General features: G+C 48.2%; 1 protein-coding gene across 1 annotated transcript in view; it reads right to left on the minus strand.

The window, feature by feature from the left end:
* Positions 1-15,454, minus strand: part of Nup154 (nuclear pore complex protein Nup154) — a 61,508-nt gene extending 46,054 nt beyond the window's left edge. The window contains exons 1-3 of the mRNA XM_077689156.1: positions 14,895-15,454; positions 7,023-7,314; positions 1,025-1,293 (exon numbers count right to left, since the gene is read on the minus strand). Coding sequence (XP_077545282.1) covers positions 1,025-1,293; positions 7,023-7,314; positions 14,895-15,227 — 894 coding nt within the window. The 5' untranslated portion in view covers positions 15,228-15,454. The remainder of the gene's footprint in view (positions 1-1,024; positions 1,294-7,022; positions 7,315-14,894) is intronic.
* Positions 15,455-15,748: the final 294 nt, after the last annotated feature.

Consider the following 15,748-nt stretch of genomic DNA (forward strand, 5'->3'; position numbering starts at 1 on the left):
TGGGATTTTTTTTTAAGGGGAAATTTTTTTCCCACAAAATAACTTCAGGTATGTTTTCCCTTGTGTATAAGGAGCTATAGATAAAATTGTCGTCAAAATCAAAGATGTCAACCAGACACGCCTGTCGGATCTCTCGTGAATACAAATACAGTAGAATCTCGAAACGAAAATCGCCTAAACAGAATTGCCGCTTAAACGGAACAGTTGCCTGGAATTTGGTTGGTTTTGTATTCAGATAACGTAAAAAAACTCTCGGTAATCGGAACTGAAATTTCCGCATCACCGCGTAAACAGAATTACAAATGGAACTTCTTGTGAAATCCACTGGCATGAGAATCAGCTTTTTACGGTTCCGGCTGTTTCGTTCTTGTTTTTTTTTTTTTTTTCCCTCCATGCTTTTTTTAGCCTTGTTGGCCTCGTAAGCCTCGTCTCGTAAGTGGTTAGCCGTGTTAGCGAAACGAATGCAACATCGCAGTTCTTGTTCCAGTCGTTCGGTCTCGATTCTAGACGCCGAGGCTACAGGGCTCACCTCCTGCCGCCTCGTTCGTGCCATCGCTGTGCTATTCGTCCTTCATTACCACGTTGCCGTCTTCTAAATTCGGCGGCTCGTAAGCACTCGCGAAGTTGAGGCCTCTAGCCTCCGTGAAGATGCAGTTGCCAGGACTCAAACAAAAATAATTGACGCTTTTTGTAGTGCACAGCGACTCATTGTTGCCAAATGAACTTTGTGAATGCTGTGCCTACGCTTCTTGTAGTTTTCTTGCTTTCTGAAAACTATCAGCTACAGTCACTGTCTAGTGGTTAGAGCTCCATGAAATGCCCTTAAAAGTGTGTACGCACATAAATTTGCACCTTAGAACATCTGTTTCTGTAAACGGAACTAATTTTTCCGGTCCCTTGAAGTTCCGTTTATCGAGAGTTTACTGTACACTCCTCTATGGCTTGGGTTGGGGGAAACCTCTGGTGGTGAGTCCGGGACTGCAAGTTGAAGTGCCCCGTGTGGTCTCCCCCTTGGTCGACTGACCTGCGCGATGGGGTCCTCCTCGGCGAAGGGGTAGGTGAGGAAGGCCGGCAGCAGCAGGGAGAGCATGCTGCTCGAGTGGTTCACTTTGCGGCAGCGGCGGCCGAACCAGCCGCCGCCGGCCCCCGAGTAGAGCACCTCGTAGAGGCAGCCGTCGCGGCCGCCCAGGAAGATGCGCCCGGAGGCCGAGCCCCCCACGCACGTCATGGCCACCCCGTCCGTGGAAACCGTGAACAGCGGCTCCGGCAGCAGCGACAGCTCCCCGCACCCCTCTGCGGCACAGTTCAGAGGAGGGAACTTTATTACCCGAAAGGAATTGAGTGGTCGGCTTGCCGAGTGCAGGAACCCAGTGGACGAGCCGGAGCTAATCTCCGACACTCCAGCTGGCCAGTGCTCCCTCCCACTGCTCCACCGAGGGTTTGGAAATCGGGGAAAGTGTGGGGTAAGCAGGCACTCGCACACCAGGCGACGCAGAGTGCTTTGCAGAGCCAGCACTGTGAGTGGCATTGCATTGGCTAGACTGGGTGGGGGAATGCGTTGGTTTGGAGAAGACGTCACAAGCACCCCTCTTTCTTGCTGACGGACAGGTGGCCCCGAGGGAGCTCAAGCCAGGCCCCCTCAGGCTGTTTCGGTCTAGGCAGCTCGTAGTGATGACTGCAGGCGAGGTCAATAATACAGGCCAGCATTGCTCAATTCAGCGTGCTGTTTGGCACAGCTCCTGTGCCCAATTCTGACTGGGTTAGTACCTGTTGATCCCCACCAATGCCCCTTCTAGACTCTATATTATCCCCTGCTGACTTGCTGCTTACTGCAACAAGCTCGCCGCCCCACGCAGTGAATACTAGCATCGACACACCATCCCAATGTGCAGTCATCATTGAATGTTTCGTCTGTTTCGGGTGGCTACTTTACATCACGGGATGGAAAAGGGGAGGAGGGGTGAATGCAATCAGACGGATGAAATGTAACTGCACAAGCACTGTGCACAACTGTAGTGGCATATTAAGTGCTCACGTTCGAGAACCCTGCCCTCACCACAGTGAAGTAACAAGCCCAACACGTGACTGTGCACCCAGGCCAGAGCACTCACGCTACTGGCACAGCGGCTCTTACTCACCCAACTCTACGAGTTCACCCGGCTAAGAGGCAAGCAAGGTTCACCTGACTGCTCATTGGAACATAGAAGCAACTCTGTGCCAGAAGGACGCACTCTTCTATCCGTGTTTTAGATGGGTTTCACTCTGGTCACGTGACGCACTCTCCTAGTTCCCCATGTGGGGAGGTGGCACGTGGAAAGAGAAAAAAGCACGTCCGTGCATGCGAGTGAATGAGAAATGAAAACAGGGGAAGCTAACCAGCATACCCTAGGGTGTGCTGGGCAGAAATTAGGATTACGGTACTTCGGCTCGACGGTCTGCATAAAAAGTAGCAAGGAATGTGTTTTAATCTTAGCGGCAATCACAGAGAACCTCAGTGAGTGCAACTGCCTGCATACGCACAGCAAGGAACAGTAGTGCAGCCACTGATTGCTTACTTTGCTGCTGACGTAGAGGAATCACGTGCGTTTAACATGGCTTTATTAGACGCTAAAACTGACGTAACTTGAGAATTCTCGGCACACAATTTCTGGCTTTTTCGGGCTCTGGCTGAGAGACAGCTGCCCTGAAAGGTCCTTGTCAGGCGGCTGTGTTGAAACTTTTTACGAAGACACACAACACACAAACAATGAAACGACATACTCTTTCACGCAAAGATGACCCACAACCAGTTTCATTCTGAATAAGGCAAAACACACGCACGGAGGCACGGAAACAAGTTTTCGGTGAAACTAAGCGCCCTGAATGTATGAAATGTTACAGATGGGTGGTGTTATGCTTATTTTATCGTAAAATAAATGTTCAAACCCAGCCCCACAAAGTATTGTTCAAGTGGAGACCAGGAGTGGAACATGGTACATGGGTTTGGGAGCAGTCCTGGGAGCAGCCAGAAAGGCTTTTTGGAGTGGGTTTGGAGCAGCCAGAAAGGTCGTTTGGCAGGGGGCTAGCACAGGGAACTGTGCCTGCCCACAGCCAATGAAGTTTGATCCATTTATCTACTATATGAGGTGTTCTACCATGCAGTGTTCGTACGGGCTTCAAAAGCAAAAATTCAAGGGTTTTCAAGGACTTTCAAGGACCAGAAATCACATTTTCGAGGTTCCCATCTTATGTTTTATTGGGGAATATTTATAACTTTTTCAACACAATGCAAAATTTTGATATTGCCTAATACCCAAGAACATTAATACACATTTAAATAGGCGCTATGGGTTCATGAATGCTCCCCCAGCTTTATTTTTTATTTCATAGTTTATATTTAGAGGTTTTTCTTTTTTCTTGGTGTTTTGCTGAGGCTGTTTGATTTCAAAACTTAGTTAATGTTGCCTGCATCTCCTGCTTTGTCAGCAAGAGTATCAGCTGAAATTAACTCAGCAAGTGTTGCTGCAAGGCAGGATGAACTAAGTGCACGTCCACCATTTGCACGTAAAAGCAAACGCAGATGGAGCGTATGAGGCACAGCAAACATGCAATGAAAGGCCGTCCACAGACTAGATGGAAGATGCAAGATAGAGAACAGAAGCCGGCTTTCACAGGATTGTATCGTGACATGAATTCTATTGAGGAGTGCTGCTCCCAATGTTGCCTCGTAATAATGAGAATCCACCAAACTCGTAATTTCACGCAATACACTGAAACTTGATCGTTACAATGCTTCTTTACATTTGTTAACACCTAAAATCCACGACAAACACTTTAAATTCTTGTGAAAAGACAGGGCCATTAGTTCTCTCCAGAAAAATCAAGGGTTTTCAAGGACCCTTTAAAAATTCCAGGACTTTCCAGGCCTTGAAATTGACACTTCTAAATTCAAGGGTTTTCAAGGTTTTGAAGGACCTGTGCGAACCTTGCATGCACTAGAACCTACTCCGAATGAAGAACGCAGTTCTCATACTAAATCAGGAAATTTACAATATGGAGAGTTATCCACCTTCCGCCCTAGCCAGTGCACCGCGTTGTCACCGTTCAAAGGGCGGCGCGGAGTCTAACAGGATCAGATAGAAGGACCTCACTTTGTTTCCAGCAAACAGCAGTGTTAAGCGAACTTACAGCGGCTGTGATGACAAGAAGCAGCAGTGGCGACAGATAAAAAAAAAAAGATGTTTTGTAACAGAGAAAAGAAAACGATGATGAAAAAACTGGGACAGTGCATAGGAAAAAGTGCTGAAGGTGAGAAAGAAGACAGCCAATGCAGAATGTGGAAAGAGGATGATGATGATAAGAGGTCGGTGGTCTCGAGCAGAGAGGAAGAAGAGTGCGGTGGTTGTGGGAACTCCGCTCCTTGTCGGACGCCTGGCCTGAGGGACGAGAACTCTGAGGCAGTCGACCGGACTGCGAGTGTTCAAGAACGACGCCATTGCCACCCAGCAAGTATAATCTGCGGGAATGGAGCAACAATTTATTCCTCTGTCTCTGCCCGTCAGGTGCGGCTGCAGCACCGTTGCTGGTGCTGGCCGCTGATGTTTTGCCACAGGTGTGCAGCCTGCTATCGGTCGCCGCTGCCGTCACCGCCAAGTCTGTGGCCTTCGACAAAAGACTGTGAGACTGTCGTTTCTTTTTTAACACTTTCTTAAATTTCGTGTGGCATAAACCGTTTTGACGCATTTCTACCGTGGGCCGTATCTCTCGAAGGTCTCGCGACACCGTGAAGGTCCATAGATCCTGCCCATAACATCACAGCGGCATTCCGTAAAATAAGGGCTTTGCTTGCATTTTTTCTATCGAAAAGCAGTTTCAGGGCGTGTGGAGCATAACATAGACTTGTCTTCACCCATTCCAAGAGTCCCCGAACGCACGCCGCAGACTACGTTACGACAGTGTACCATCCTTTACATAAGCAAAGCTAACCCCAAAATTCACATGCGAAAATTAGTAATTACCTCACAACAAAGGCAAACCGAACAAACCTGCAAGGGCAAAGCATCCATGACTCTGTTGGTTCAATACATACAGCTACACTCGTCAAAACTGGTCGACTAAATTGAAGAAGCTCACCTCCAACAAACTACAACCTTTCACGAGAATATTATTCTGTTTTCTATCTGTTCGGGATGTGACACAAATACATTTCACTCGTTTTTGGTCATTTTTCGGGGCTTGTGGCGCAGCGGCAAGCACCGGCAAGAAAACCCTGCCAATGTGACGCAAATAAATACAAAGGGAAGGCGGAGAAGCCGCCTAGTGCCTCCGGCCGTTCGTAGCTTTGGTAAACCGAAACCACAACTGCCTTGAAACCCAAAACGATGTTTCGGCCCAGTTTTTCGAGCACAAGGTATCATGGGAGTCCTATCTCGTGGCTCAATTCAGGTTCTGCGGTGCAGGACAGCGCTGATAAACGAGTTTGGCACAACAGAGGCAGTTCGGTGCAGGTAAGCTAGTTTGGCGCTCAATGGCGCAAATGGCACAACTGTTCCACCCCTGGAAAACTAGCCGTACAAATGGTTTGTTGCGGCGAGGACTTTGTTGAATTGACTCCTATGGCTAGTTGACGGGGAATCAGAAACATTTTCTTCAAGCGGAGATCGTTTTAGTGGGGTTCGATTGTATCAGTACAACTAGCCTGACACCAAGCTTTACCCAAGTTAACCCCCGAAAGGCCAACATGAATGACCTATACCCGCGCTACATGAGCATTTGAAAGGACATTTGAGTCAAATGGCCTTCAAAATTTCAAATTCCATTTGAACTGGAAGTGGTTCTGCCGATCTACAAAAAAATTCTCAAAGGCAGTTGAAAGATTTTGCGTTCGCCACTGCTGCCCTGTCTCGTTATCGACAAAACAATAATTGTAGAGTTAAAATGGGCGAAAATACAATTGGTAGTGATCAAATTGCTAAGATTACAAGCAAGCACAAAACACGCACTAAGAGCCAGTTTTTCCTTTTCCTCACACCGCCGGTGTTGGAGTACCAAGTTACCTTGTAACCATTGAGTGAGTGATAGAAAACAAAAACAAGTGAGTAATTATGAAGATTGTACACGTAAAACACCAAGTTTTACTCGTAAATAATTGTTTCGTTATTACGGCGCGCAGAAACTGCATGCAAGCGTACGACCGTTCGCGTTTCGTAGGCCTCTGAAATTCCCGAAAGTAGGTTCTCGTGTTCCTTTGACCCAAACGGCATTTCAGCCAAATGCCAAGGCATCGTGTAGCAGCTCAAAGGTGTCATTTGATACCCGTGCTACAGAAGCATTTCGAAGGCCTTTGAACGGCATGTCATTTGACTCAAACGCCGCCTTTGAGCTGCTCCATGACACCTTTCAAAGACATTTGGTTGAAATGCCGTTTAAGTCAAAGGAGCACGAGAACCGACTTTTGGGAATTTCAGAGGCCTACGAAACGCGAATGCTTGTACTCTAACATGCAGTTTCTGCATGCCGTATTTACAAAAATAATTATCCACGACTAGAACTTTATTTTTGAAAAGCTCGCTCGTAATCCCTTTTCTTTTGTTTTTTTGACTACCACTTTTTACTACCGCAATTACAAATTATCTTGGTACTCTTCCAACATTGGTGTTGCACAAAAAAAGAGAAAGACAACTGCCTATGTTGTGCATGTTTTGCTCATGTATGCAGTTTACAATCAATTTTACCACTAATCGTCGTTTTTTTGGCCTACTTTAACGTTACAATTAAATTTTTTGCAATTTTACTGGAATGAAACTCGCCAGCAGTGGCGACACCAAAACATAGCAGGTGAACTCCTTCCAGTTAGAACAGCATTTGGAATTTCAAAAACCGTGTGACTCAAATGTCGTTTCAAACACTCGTGTAGCGCTTGTAGCCCAGGTACAAGTCAAATGACATTCCACTCAAAGGCCTTCGACGACGCGCTCGTGTAGCGCGGGTATCATTACGCCCACAAAGGGAGAGCGCGAGTGGCAGGCGAGCGATGGACTGACCCCCGGAGCCGGCGGTGGCCTGCCCCTGGCCCTGGTTCAGGAGGGCGACGCCCAGGATGACGATCTCGGAGCAGGTGGCCAGGCAGAGCAGGGCGCTGACGTGTCGCTGGAAGACGCCCGGCCGGGGGGCCACCATGCCCACGGCCAGGATGGCCTCGCTCAGCCCGTCGAAGTAGGCCAGGTCGCCCCCCGTCTCGTACAGCCACACAAACAGGTCGCTGTCCACCGTCAGCCACGCCCGGCCCAGCTCGGGCAGCAGGCCCAGCCGGCACAGCGTCTGCGCCTGCGACACCTGCGCAACACCACCCGTTTGGTGACGGTGATGATGGCTGGGTGTTACTAATGGCGCAAGGCCCACTGGGGGGGGGGGCAAAGAGCGCCAGAACAGTTGTGATACGCGAGAGGAGAAGAAGAGGTGAACATTGAAATCGGTGAGCAAGAACAGAAGTAAAATCAGTGAAAGACATCAAGGATGGCTGGTGTAGAGGGCCAGTTTGTGATTACGCGTGGTATGAAATCAGGTCTAAAAATTTCACTTCCGCTAAATAGTCAAAAACGTGCTTGACGGAAAACATGGCATCGTCAGACGGGAGGAACGCTGGGTGTAGTGGGATGTGATGTCTGTAGAGTTCGGCAAAGTGTTTGTGTCGTGTTGTGTGTTGTGCTTTGCATTGAAGAAGTACGTGGTTCACGGACAGGCTATCCAGGGTGTGACATCTAGCTAAGATAACTTCAGTGTGTCTGTTGTGTGAGTCAGTGGCGTATGCTCCCAAGAGTGGCTTTATTACATGTAGTTTTTGTCTCTCTGTTCATTCCAGTGCGCTTGCCATGTTTTGCGAACGTGTTGTCTGATGTGTGACTTAAGGTCAGTGTAAGGTATTGTTGTTATGTTCACTGCATTTGTAAACGCAGCAGCAGTGGCCATTTGATCTGCTGCCTCGTTTCCGGCGATCCCCGAGTGACCTGGGACCCAGAACACGGTCACTTCAAGATGTAACGCGTATACTGACATAGTGGTCTTATAAACTAAATTAATAATGTGATTTTTACAAGACTGCTTAGATGCCAATGCACGAACCATGCTCAAAGAATCTGTGAAGATGATGGACTTGGGGGGTTTCATGTTGGACCCGTTTGCCTGCACACTCAGACGCCCCCCGAGGCTACAGGCGCTTGACAGCGGTACGCCACTTTGGAGCTCCACGGACCAGGAAAACACCAGCACACGTAAAATTACTGAGCCATCTCTCCCTTATCCGCTCTAAACTTCAAGACGCCTGCGTTGTATACGATTCGTCCACTGGTTCTAACATTTAAAAACTTCAAAGGATTCGAAAGGAAGGCTGTCAGATTCATTTGCTCTGCATTTTGCCCGTTAGATTCCCCCTCCGACTTTATGCAAGCCAACAACATTGTTACGCTGTCTAGTCGCGCTCTGCAAGATCAAGTGGCCTATGGACTGAACAATGAACTGAGCTGAGGGTGCTTGAGGTGGAGGAAAAAGTAGTCGCTAGTGTTTGCGGCTGCAGTCAGTTGTACTGAGCTACCGCTTGTTTACCTGACAATAAACCGCCGTTCCCCGGACGTGACAATATCCCACCTCTTCAACTATGAAGGACAAAATTCTGCCTGAGTTTTCTTGCACTACTTTTTAATAACCATTAGGCCATTCACATCACACTGTATCTACCTAAAGAACAAATTTTTATGTTCCCTTTTATTGATTTCATCGATGCTTAATGGCCTGGCAAACCGAAAACCGCACTTTAAATACCAGAGTGTGCGATAATTCATTACTTTGAATGGGCTAAAAACCATATGTTTTCGTTTCCCGCGCTTCCGGCCTACAGAGTGTGTACGGTAGAATCACGGTATAACTGCACCGTTTTGTGTGGATGTCAAACCACTGCAAAGGCCCCTAGAGGTGTTTTTTCGACCGCCCTGCCGCTGGAGCTGGGAGGCTGAGCTGTGTTAAGGCGTTAGGCTTAGCCCTGCGGCGGAAATTTGATGACCGCTTCCAACGAAAGTCCTGATGGCAACTTCTGTTGCAATTCTGAGCTTTATTGTCAGCTCCTTTCAGGCGTGTGGAACTAAAGTGCCTTTCTGGGCAGCGGTTATGTCTGTAGCTCTGGCTACGTGGATCACTTTATGCACGTGCCTGCACCCAGCCACCGCTCGGTGGGCCACGCGTGAAGTGATGAGCGTTGGAGATGCACAGCCACATCACTTCTTTTCCCTACCAGGAGTGATGCCACGCTGGTGTGCAGTAGCTGCACGCCTGTTCGAGTGCTGTTCCATCAGTGCGATAGACGAGTTCAAATTGAAGCATGTTCCACGCATCGCAAGTTGCTCATATTTCAGCTATGGTATTTCGCTAGAACTGACACATTTAAATTCTCTTTCTTCTCTCACTATGAATGGAATTCCCTTACAAAGTCCATATACTGTTTGCAGTGATTTGTTTTATTTCACTGTATTCGCGTTCCCATTGCATTGCTTGCTTTGGTTACTATGTACGGACCTTCAATGACCTGCCGTATGTAATAAATAAATAAAATAAAATCACCCCACCCCATTCCTCCTTGCTGGTTGCTGTTTCGTTGTGGGTTCTTATACAGAACACTGGACTTCGGTTATATTGGGTTAACTGGGTTTATTATAAAGTTGGAAGAGAAGGCGTATACAAGCGACTACATGGCTGCACAACAGAAGAGAAAGTGAAGTGGCGGACGAGGCGCGGGCGTAACTCGATGCCGTCGTCTGCTCAAGGTTCACCGCGCTCCACCCCTGGGAGGTAGAGAGGAATCAAACTCGTAAGGCCTCGTGTAGGGGGCTGTTCCCGCAGGCGCCGTTCATACACTGTGGGTTGGGTCCCGTGGTGCCATCTGTTAGTTCCTCACGTAACAGTTGCTATCCCTGGGAGAGCTGTCTAAACTTGCGGTGCTATGCCAAGACAGCCAGCACGGGGACCACTGTAGCAGAAATGCCCGTACAGAAAGGGAGAGGATGTGAGAAAAAGCCCTCAGAGCTCACGTCAAAGGACTGCCAGTACACTACCACTGCGCCTTAAATTTGTGTGCTCACACCTAAGTTGAAAAAATTATCAAACACATCGGCTGGGTGCACTGCCCTTTCAGCAAGAAACAAGTATGATCAACTATGTCGCTGCGTAAATGGCGGGGAACCCTTTCGCAAGAAGCACACAAAACCCTCGTCGCTTCTGCAACAAAGCTTGTAGGTTTGAGGTACTGCCAACGCGCATCGATGATTGGAGCAGGAAACACGCCCCAAGATTGGAAAATATTCATTTGGCTCCTCCCACGGTCGCATCTGCATTTGCGCTCCACACAGTAAGTACAGACCAGGCGCTTTTGGAAGCCTTTCACACTGCCAAGGAAGCTGGACACTCAGCAAGTGACACCTTGCATGAAGCAGACAGGCTACTGTTTCAATTGTAGGCTGTAAGTGGCTTTCGCATGAAGCATGCGCCTGGGGCACGTCCAAGGCTAACAGTTTTATCTCCTCCTTCATCATCTGCACAGGCATGAGATTTCAGCCTCTTATCATGCACGCTTCTGAGTGGAATAAACAATGAACTTCTGGCTCCCTGTACTGCAGGTTCAACTTTTTCGGATAAAATTTGTTACGACGAGTTTCCTTTATGCACTTTGGTTGGCCCATAATTAGTCAAAAAAATTTTCTCAGGGGACGCCCTTATACGCATTTTGCCCTCATGAGCATCAGTGACGACAACAGTAGATCACCCCGCCCAGCCCAACGCAAGTTACATTTAGACCTGTAGGAAGCAGACGTGAAGCGGATGCGGCTTCCCACATTTATTGAGGTTGCGTAGGCCCGGCCAGAACGAGCGGCCGCCCTGAGTCCTGTCCCATCTGGTGGCGCTGCTCACCTGGCCAGGCACCGCTGATGATGATTGTGGGAGGAGGATGATGATGATGATAGTGGCGGTGATGGTGATGTCGCTACAGACCTGATAGTTTAACGTGACTAAGGGGGTCTCTTTAGCCTTGCAACACACAACGATTGCAGCATCACTTGAAAAGGTGGTTCTCAAATGGAGGTTTACAGAAGGCCCTCCCCGAAACTGTGCCCCCAATCCCATTCGTTTGTCTACACCGAACCTCTCCGGCCGCACAAAAAAGTGGCTTCACTGCACGGAACGTTTACCTTTTCCACAAAGATGATGATGATTGCTATTGGTTTCCCCTTTGAAGCGGGGTGATGACATGTAAACTTACCAAAAAGGACTAATACAACCATGTTTTACACTCTTGGCTTAATACTAGCGCTGCTTAGGGCAGGCACTAAAGCTTATTAGGCCCGAAATACTTTTTTTTTTTCCTGTTACAGCTAGTAACTGTCCTAGGCAATATTCCCCTCTCTGCTTTTCGTCCACCAGCATTCTAATCTTCTTTTCGTCCCCTCGACAGCTTTGAAGTTAACTTCCTCTCTGATACCCTTAAATCCTAGGGCTTCTGGAAGCCCAATATTCCCTTCATGTAGATTTGGATGGATACCCTCACATTCTAACACTATGTGCCGCATAGTTTCTGCTTCTTTTCCGCGGACCACACATACCCCATCATTTTGTGAATACTTCCCCACAAAACACGTGCTCTAAAGCAGGCTTTTTTGCACAACATGCAAGCTGTGCAAAAGAAACGGACACGCAAAAGGCAGGCATGCAACAGGTGTATAAGGGAGTCTGCCTGCGAGAGCAAAGTGGCAAAACAACACCTACCATTACATTTAAGCGTGGGGTTTTCCACTTTTGCAAGCATAAAAGAGTTCCCGAACTACATCACGGTTGAGAATCACTGGCTTTGAGAATAAGCAGCGTAAAAATATTGCACCCTTTTTTCTAGTGTCTGCAGGATGCTTGGAAGGTCTAAGCGGCGTACCTGAAAAATTCTCACTGCCCCCTACCTCAACCTGGCCTGTTCAACCAAACGTTCTGTTATCACGTCTTCGATCGCTCTTATCCCCACTCCTCCAAAAAATTGATCTCATTGGCTGAAAGCGACAAACACTGCGCACTGACGCAGTATTCATCCTCTCTGCTCATCACAAAGGCCTAGAAGACCTCCCTATAGGTCTCAGAAAAAGACCTAGACAAGATGCACGTAATTTCCGTGTGCACCACACGAGTACAAAGTATTGTCAGGAAGCCCCAGAAAGGGAAATCGCAATCAGCTCCACATCTCACACCAGCTTCGCAACCCTGGTCTGTGACACACCTGGCACATATACAGACTTTCGCCAACAAACGGGATGAGGACTGCAAAACGCGAAAGCAACAGACAAGGACTGAGTGTCTGTCAGTGTCTAATGTTTCCTAGAGCTTCGAACCTTTCGTTCGTGCTGTTAAATTTATTTCAAGATCATGAACCAACTAACTCGCACCGGAGTCCCGCTAAGTTTACAACTGCCTGTGAAACAGTGCAGTCGCATCAGAAGTATTTGCACTTTGGCAAACCACGCGCTCTTTGGATGCTAAAGCTGTAGGCATGCCTGAGGTGTGCGTGCAATATTCAGCTGATTTAAGCTCCGATACTCGGTGCAAAATATAGTCACGTAATCGACAGAGCCAGTGTTTCTAGGAATGCAGTTTAGATGGGGTTTCCCAATAGCAAACAAAAACAACCTATTATAAGCCAGTGTATGACACAGGCAAGATGAAAGCAAAAAATAAAATAATACACCAGCTCAAGCTGCTCCAACAACCACAGAAGCAAAAGCTACCAACTCACAGCTAGCACCTCTACCCCGAAGGAAACAAGAAGCCACGGCTGTGATCATGGCGCGGCGACAGTGTGAAGCCAGCCAGAGCAACCCCGAGGTGCTTCTGAGATGAACACCTGGAAAGCTTTCAGCCGGTGCCTGGACAGGCACCGGTCACAACCTGCGGTTGGTCTCCATTTCTACGCAACCTTCCTCCACAGTATCACACTGTCCATTGAAATCAAAATTCATATGGGGAGAGGTTTAACGCGCCGTATCTGGGCAACGAGGCGAACCGCAGTGAAGGCTCCTTGACGTGCGCCGAAATGTCAACACAAGGGCGTTTTTCCTTATCACAATGTCTGTGCGATGGTGATGGGCTGCTTAAAGGAGCCATGAAGACAAAATACAAGTTCGGTTTATTAGAAAGACTGCTTAGTCCCGATAACAATGATACGAATATCATTGCAATCTTCGAATAAATAACGGAGATATTATAGAAAACGTGTGAAGCAGTCGCGACCCCCTAGCCAATTTCCCGCAACTTTTCTATGACGTCACGGAACCTTGTTTGTGCGATTGGCGGCCGCCTAACTCACCTGTCGCGACGACACATGACTGGACGTCTGTAATGGGGTCTCTAGTTCCATTTGACCGCATCACTTGAATGCTAACGTGCAGTTAACGCACCGAAAATTATGTTTTATTGTTGGCCCGTGTGACGTCATTCTTGCTCATAACACGTCACTGTGGCGCAAAATTTGAAAGTTTTTAAATACTTCTTGCTTTTTTTTGTTAAAAAAACATCTTTTGTGGCTGTAATGGAGCTGAGTGAGATACTGAATCCTAGTTCTTTCAAATTAAACAAAGTTGTATTTTCTCTTCATGGCTCCTTTAACGGAGCCATGAAGACAAAATACAAGTTTGTTTTATTCGAAAGATTTCGTGTTTTATAGTGCCCCCCACACTTGACCGGAAGCAAACGACGCTTTATCCAATGCGAAATTATTCAATTTAACCTAACATTTTTATTATCGCGCCAAAGCGTGTTTGAAGGACGTTTGCAATATCATAACAGGTATCTCTGCTAAACTTGGCATGAAGCGGAGTCTTGCTTACGGTTGTTAGTCAACCTATATGGCGCCACCACACCATGGCAAGCCATTTTCTGCCTTTGGTTTGTTTTCCACCGTATTTCAACCTGGCTTGTTTTTGTTCAGGGAGAAAATAATCATTTCATGAAACATGGGGCTCGCTCGACAAATATGGTCACGTAAGAAACCCCAAAGCCCTGCAGTGCTGTGCATCTAAACCAAGCATAGTGCGCGCAATACCAACAGCAGTACACATAGGTACTTCTATGTTTACGTGTGCTTTCAAATGTTCCCCTGTTTATCCCACTACTCTTGCTGCTATAAAAAGAATGTGCCCTAAACTTCACCGCAGACAGCTCGTTCGGCAAAGCTTATAAACTCTGCCTAATTTGCATTTGGTTTTACTGGCCTCTGCCAATTGCAGAGCTGGTGCATACGACATCATAGGTTCTGTTGCGGGAAATGAGCTTGTGGGTCACATGGGCATTCCGTTTTTTCCTAATTATATAGCTTATTTGAGCGCAGTTACGTTAAAAGTGGCGTCAGCATGATTCTAACAAGGCAATCTTGCGAATGAACCAAACGCATTTTTCTTCATAGCGCCTTTAAGTGAGGTCATATATAACAGTTCTTACTTTATGCGATTCTGTTGATCCATACGCGTTTTTCGCTTTGTCGGTCGCGTCAAATGACGAGATCCCACTGTGTGGCCAGTTACGTCCGGACGTCACGATAACCGCGGTCTTTCGTATCCAACCATAAAAACCCCCGCGACGGCAGGGAATACCGCGACTAATCTGACACAAGGCGAGAGAGCGAGCGTGAATTATTAGCGCCCGTATGCAATGTCACCGCACAGCGGGAATCTAAGAAGCAGTTGGGCTTGTTGGTTATGCATGGCGAAAGTTTACAGCGCAGAACAACACGCACAAAAAGGAAGAACGGAACAACGCAAGCGCTGTTGCTTTTCGTCCATGCTATTCAGAGCTGCAAACTTTTAGCGGGAATCCGGCCCTGCGACGGAGAGGGACCTCACCTGCTCGGTCAGCTCCGGAGGCAGCGGGATCTTGCGCATCGAGACGCTGGGCACCGTGGCCGGCGCGGCAGCCCGGAGGGGGTCCGCCGGGTAGTCGTGGTCGTGGAGTCCGCTCGTGCTCGGGATCGGCCCGTAGGCCCCGAACAGGTCCACCAGCTGCGAGTACGAGCTGTCCGACTGCAGAGCGCCTTCCACCAGCTTCACCGCGCCCTCCAGGGCGTCCCGGGGCGAAAGCTCGCGGTGGTAGAGCCCGGTCGCCGACATGTTGGCCGGCGGCCGCGGCGTCTGGCACGACATGCTCACCGGCCCGGCCGGCGAAGACAGCAGGGCCATTTTGAAAAGACAGACGCCGGGGTGCGGCTTTCGTTACACAGAACACAAGCGCCGAGGGCTCCGGACGCTCTTCATGGTATTTTCACGGCACAGGACGCCACTCACACAAACCAAACGCGCGAATCTGACAAGTCGGCGTTGCCAGAAACCTCGTGTCGAACGGCTCGAGGCGCGAACTCGATGGGTGCACAAATGAGCGCCCTTTTTTGGTAGATTGGATTGGATTGAATTGAAGCTTCTGAAATGCTTGAACGTAAAAAGCTAATGGGCGTATTTTCACGGGTGACCGTTTTTGATGCACAACAGAGTCGCCGGCGTAAAACAGGTGTTTTCTTTGATTTATCAGTTTGTACTTCTCAGAACTGTTGCGAAACAGCTTCATATTATTTTTTCCCCGCATGAATCAAAATAAGTCCTAAACTGCCCACAAGCCGTTGAAAAACGCTCTTGACCGCAAAATAGCAGTAGAAACACGTTATGGCGGCGTAGACTGCTCAAGCTGCTCAAGTTACTAGTTCACT

Source organism: Haemaphysalis longicornis, unplaced genomic scaffold, assembly GCF_048455015.1.
Source record: "Haemaphysalis longicornis isolate Haplotype H1 unplaced genomic scaffold, Haemaphysalis longicornis Haplotype H1 scaffold_10, whole genome shotgun sequence".
NCBI classification, from domain to species: Eukaryota; Metazoa; Arthropoda; class Arachnida; order Ixodida; family Ixodidae; genus Haemaphysalis; species Haemaphysalis longicornis.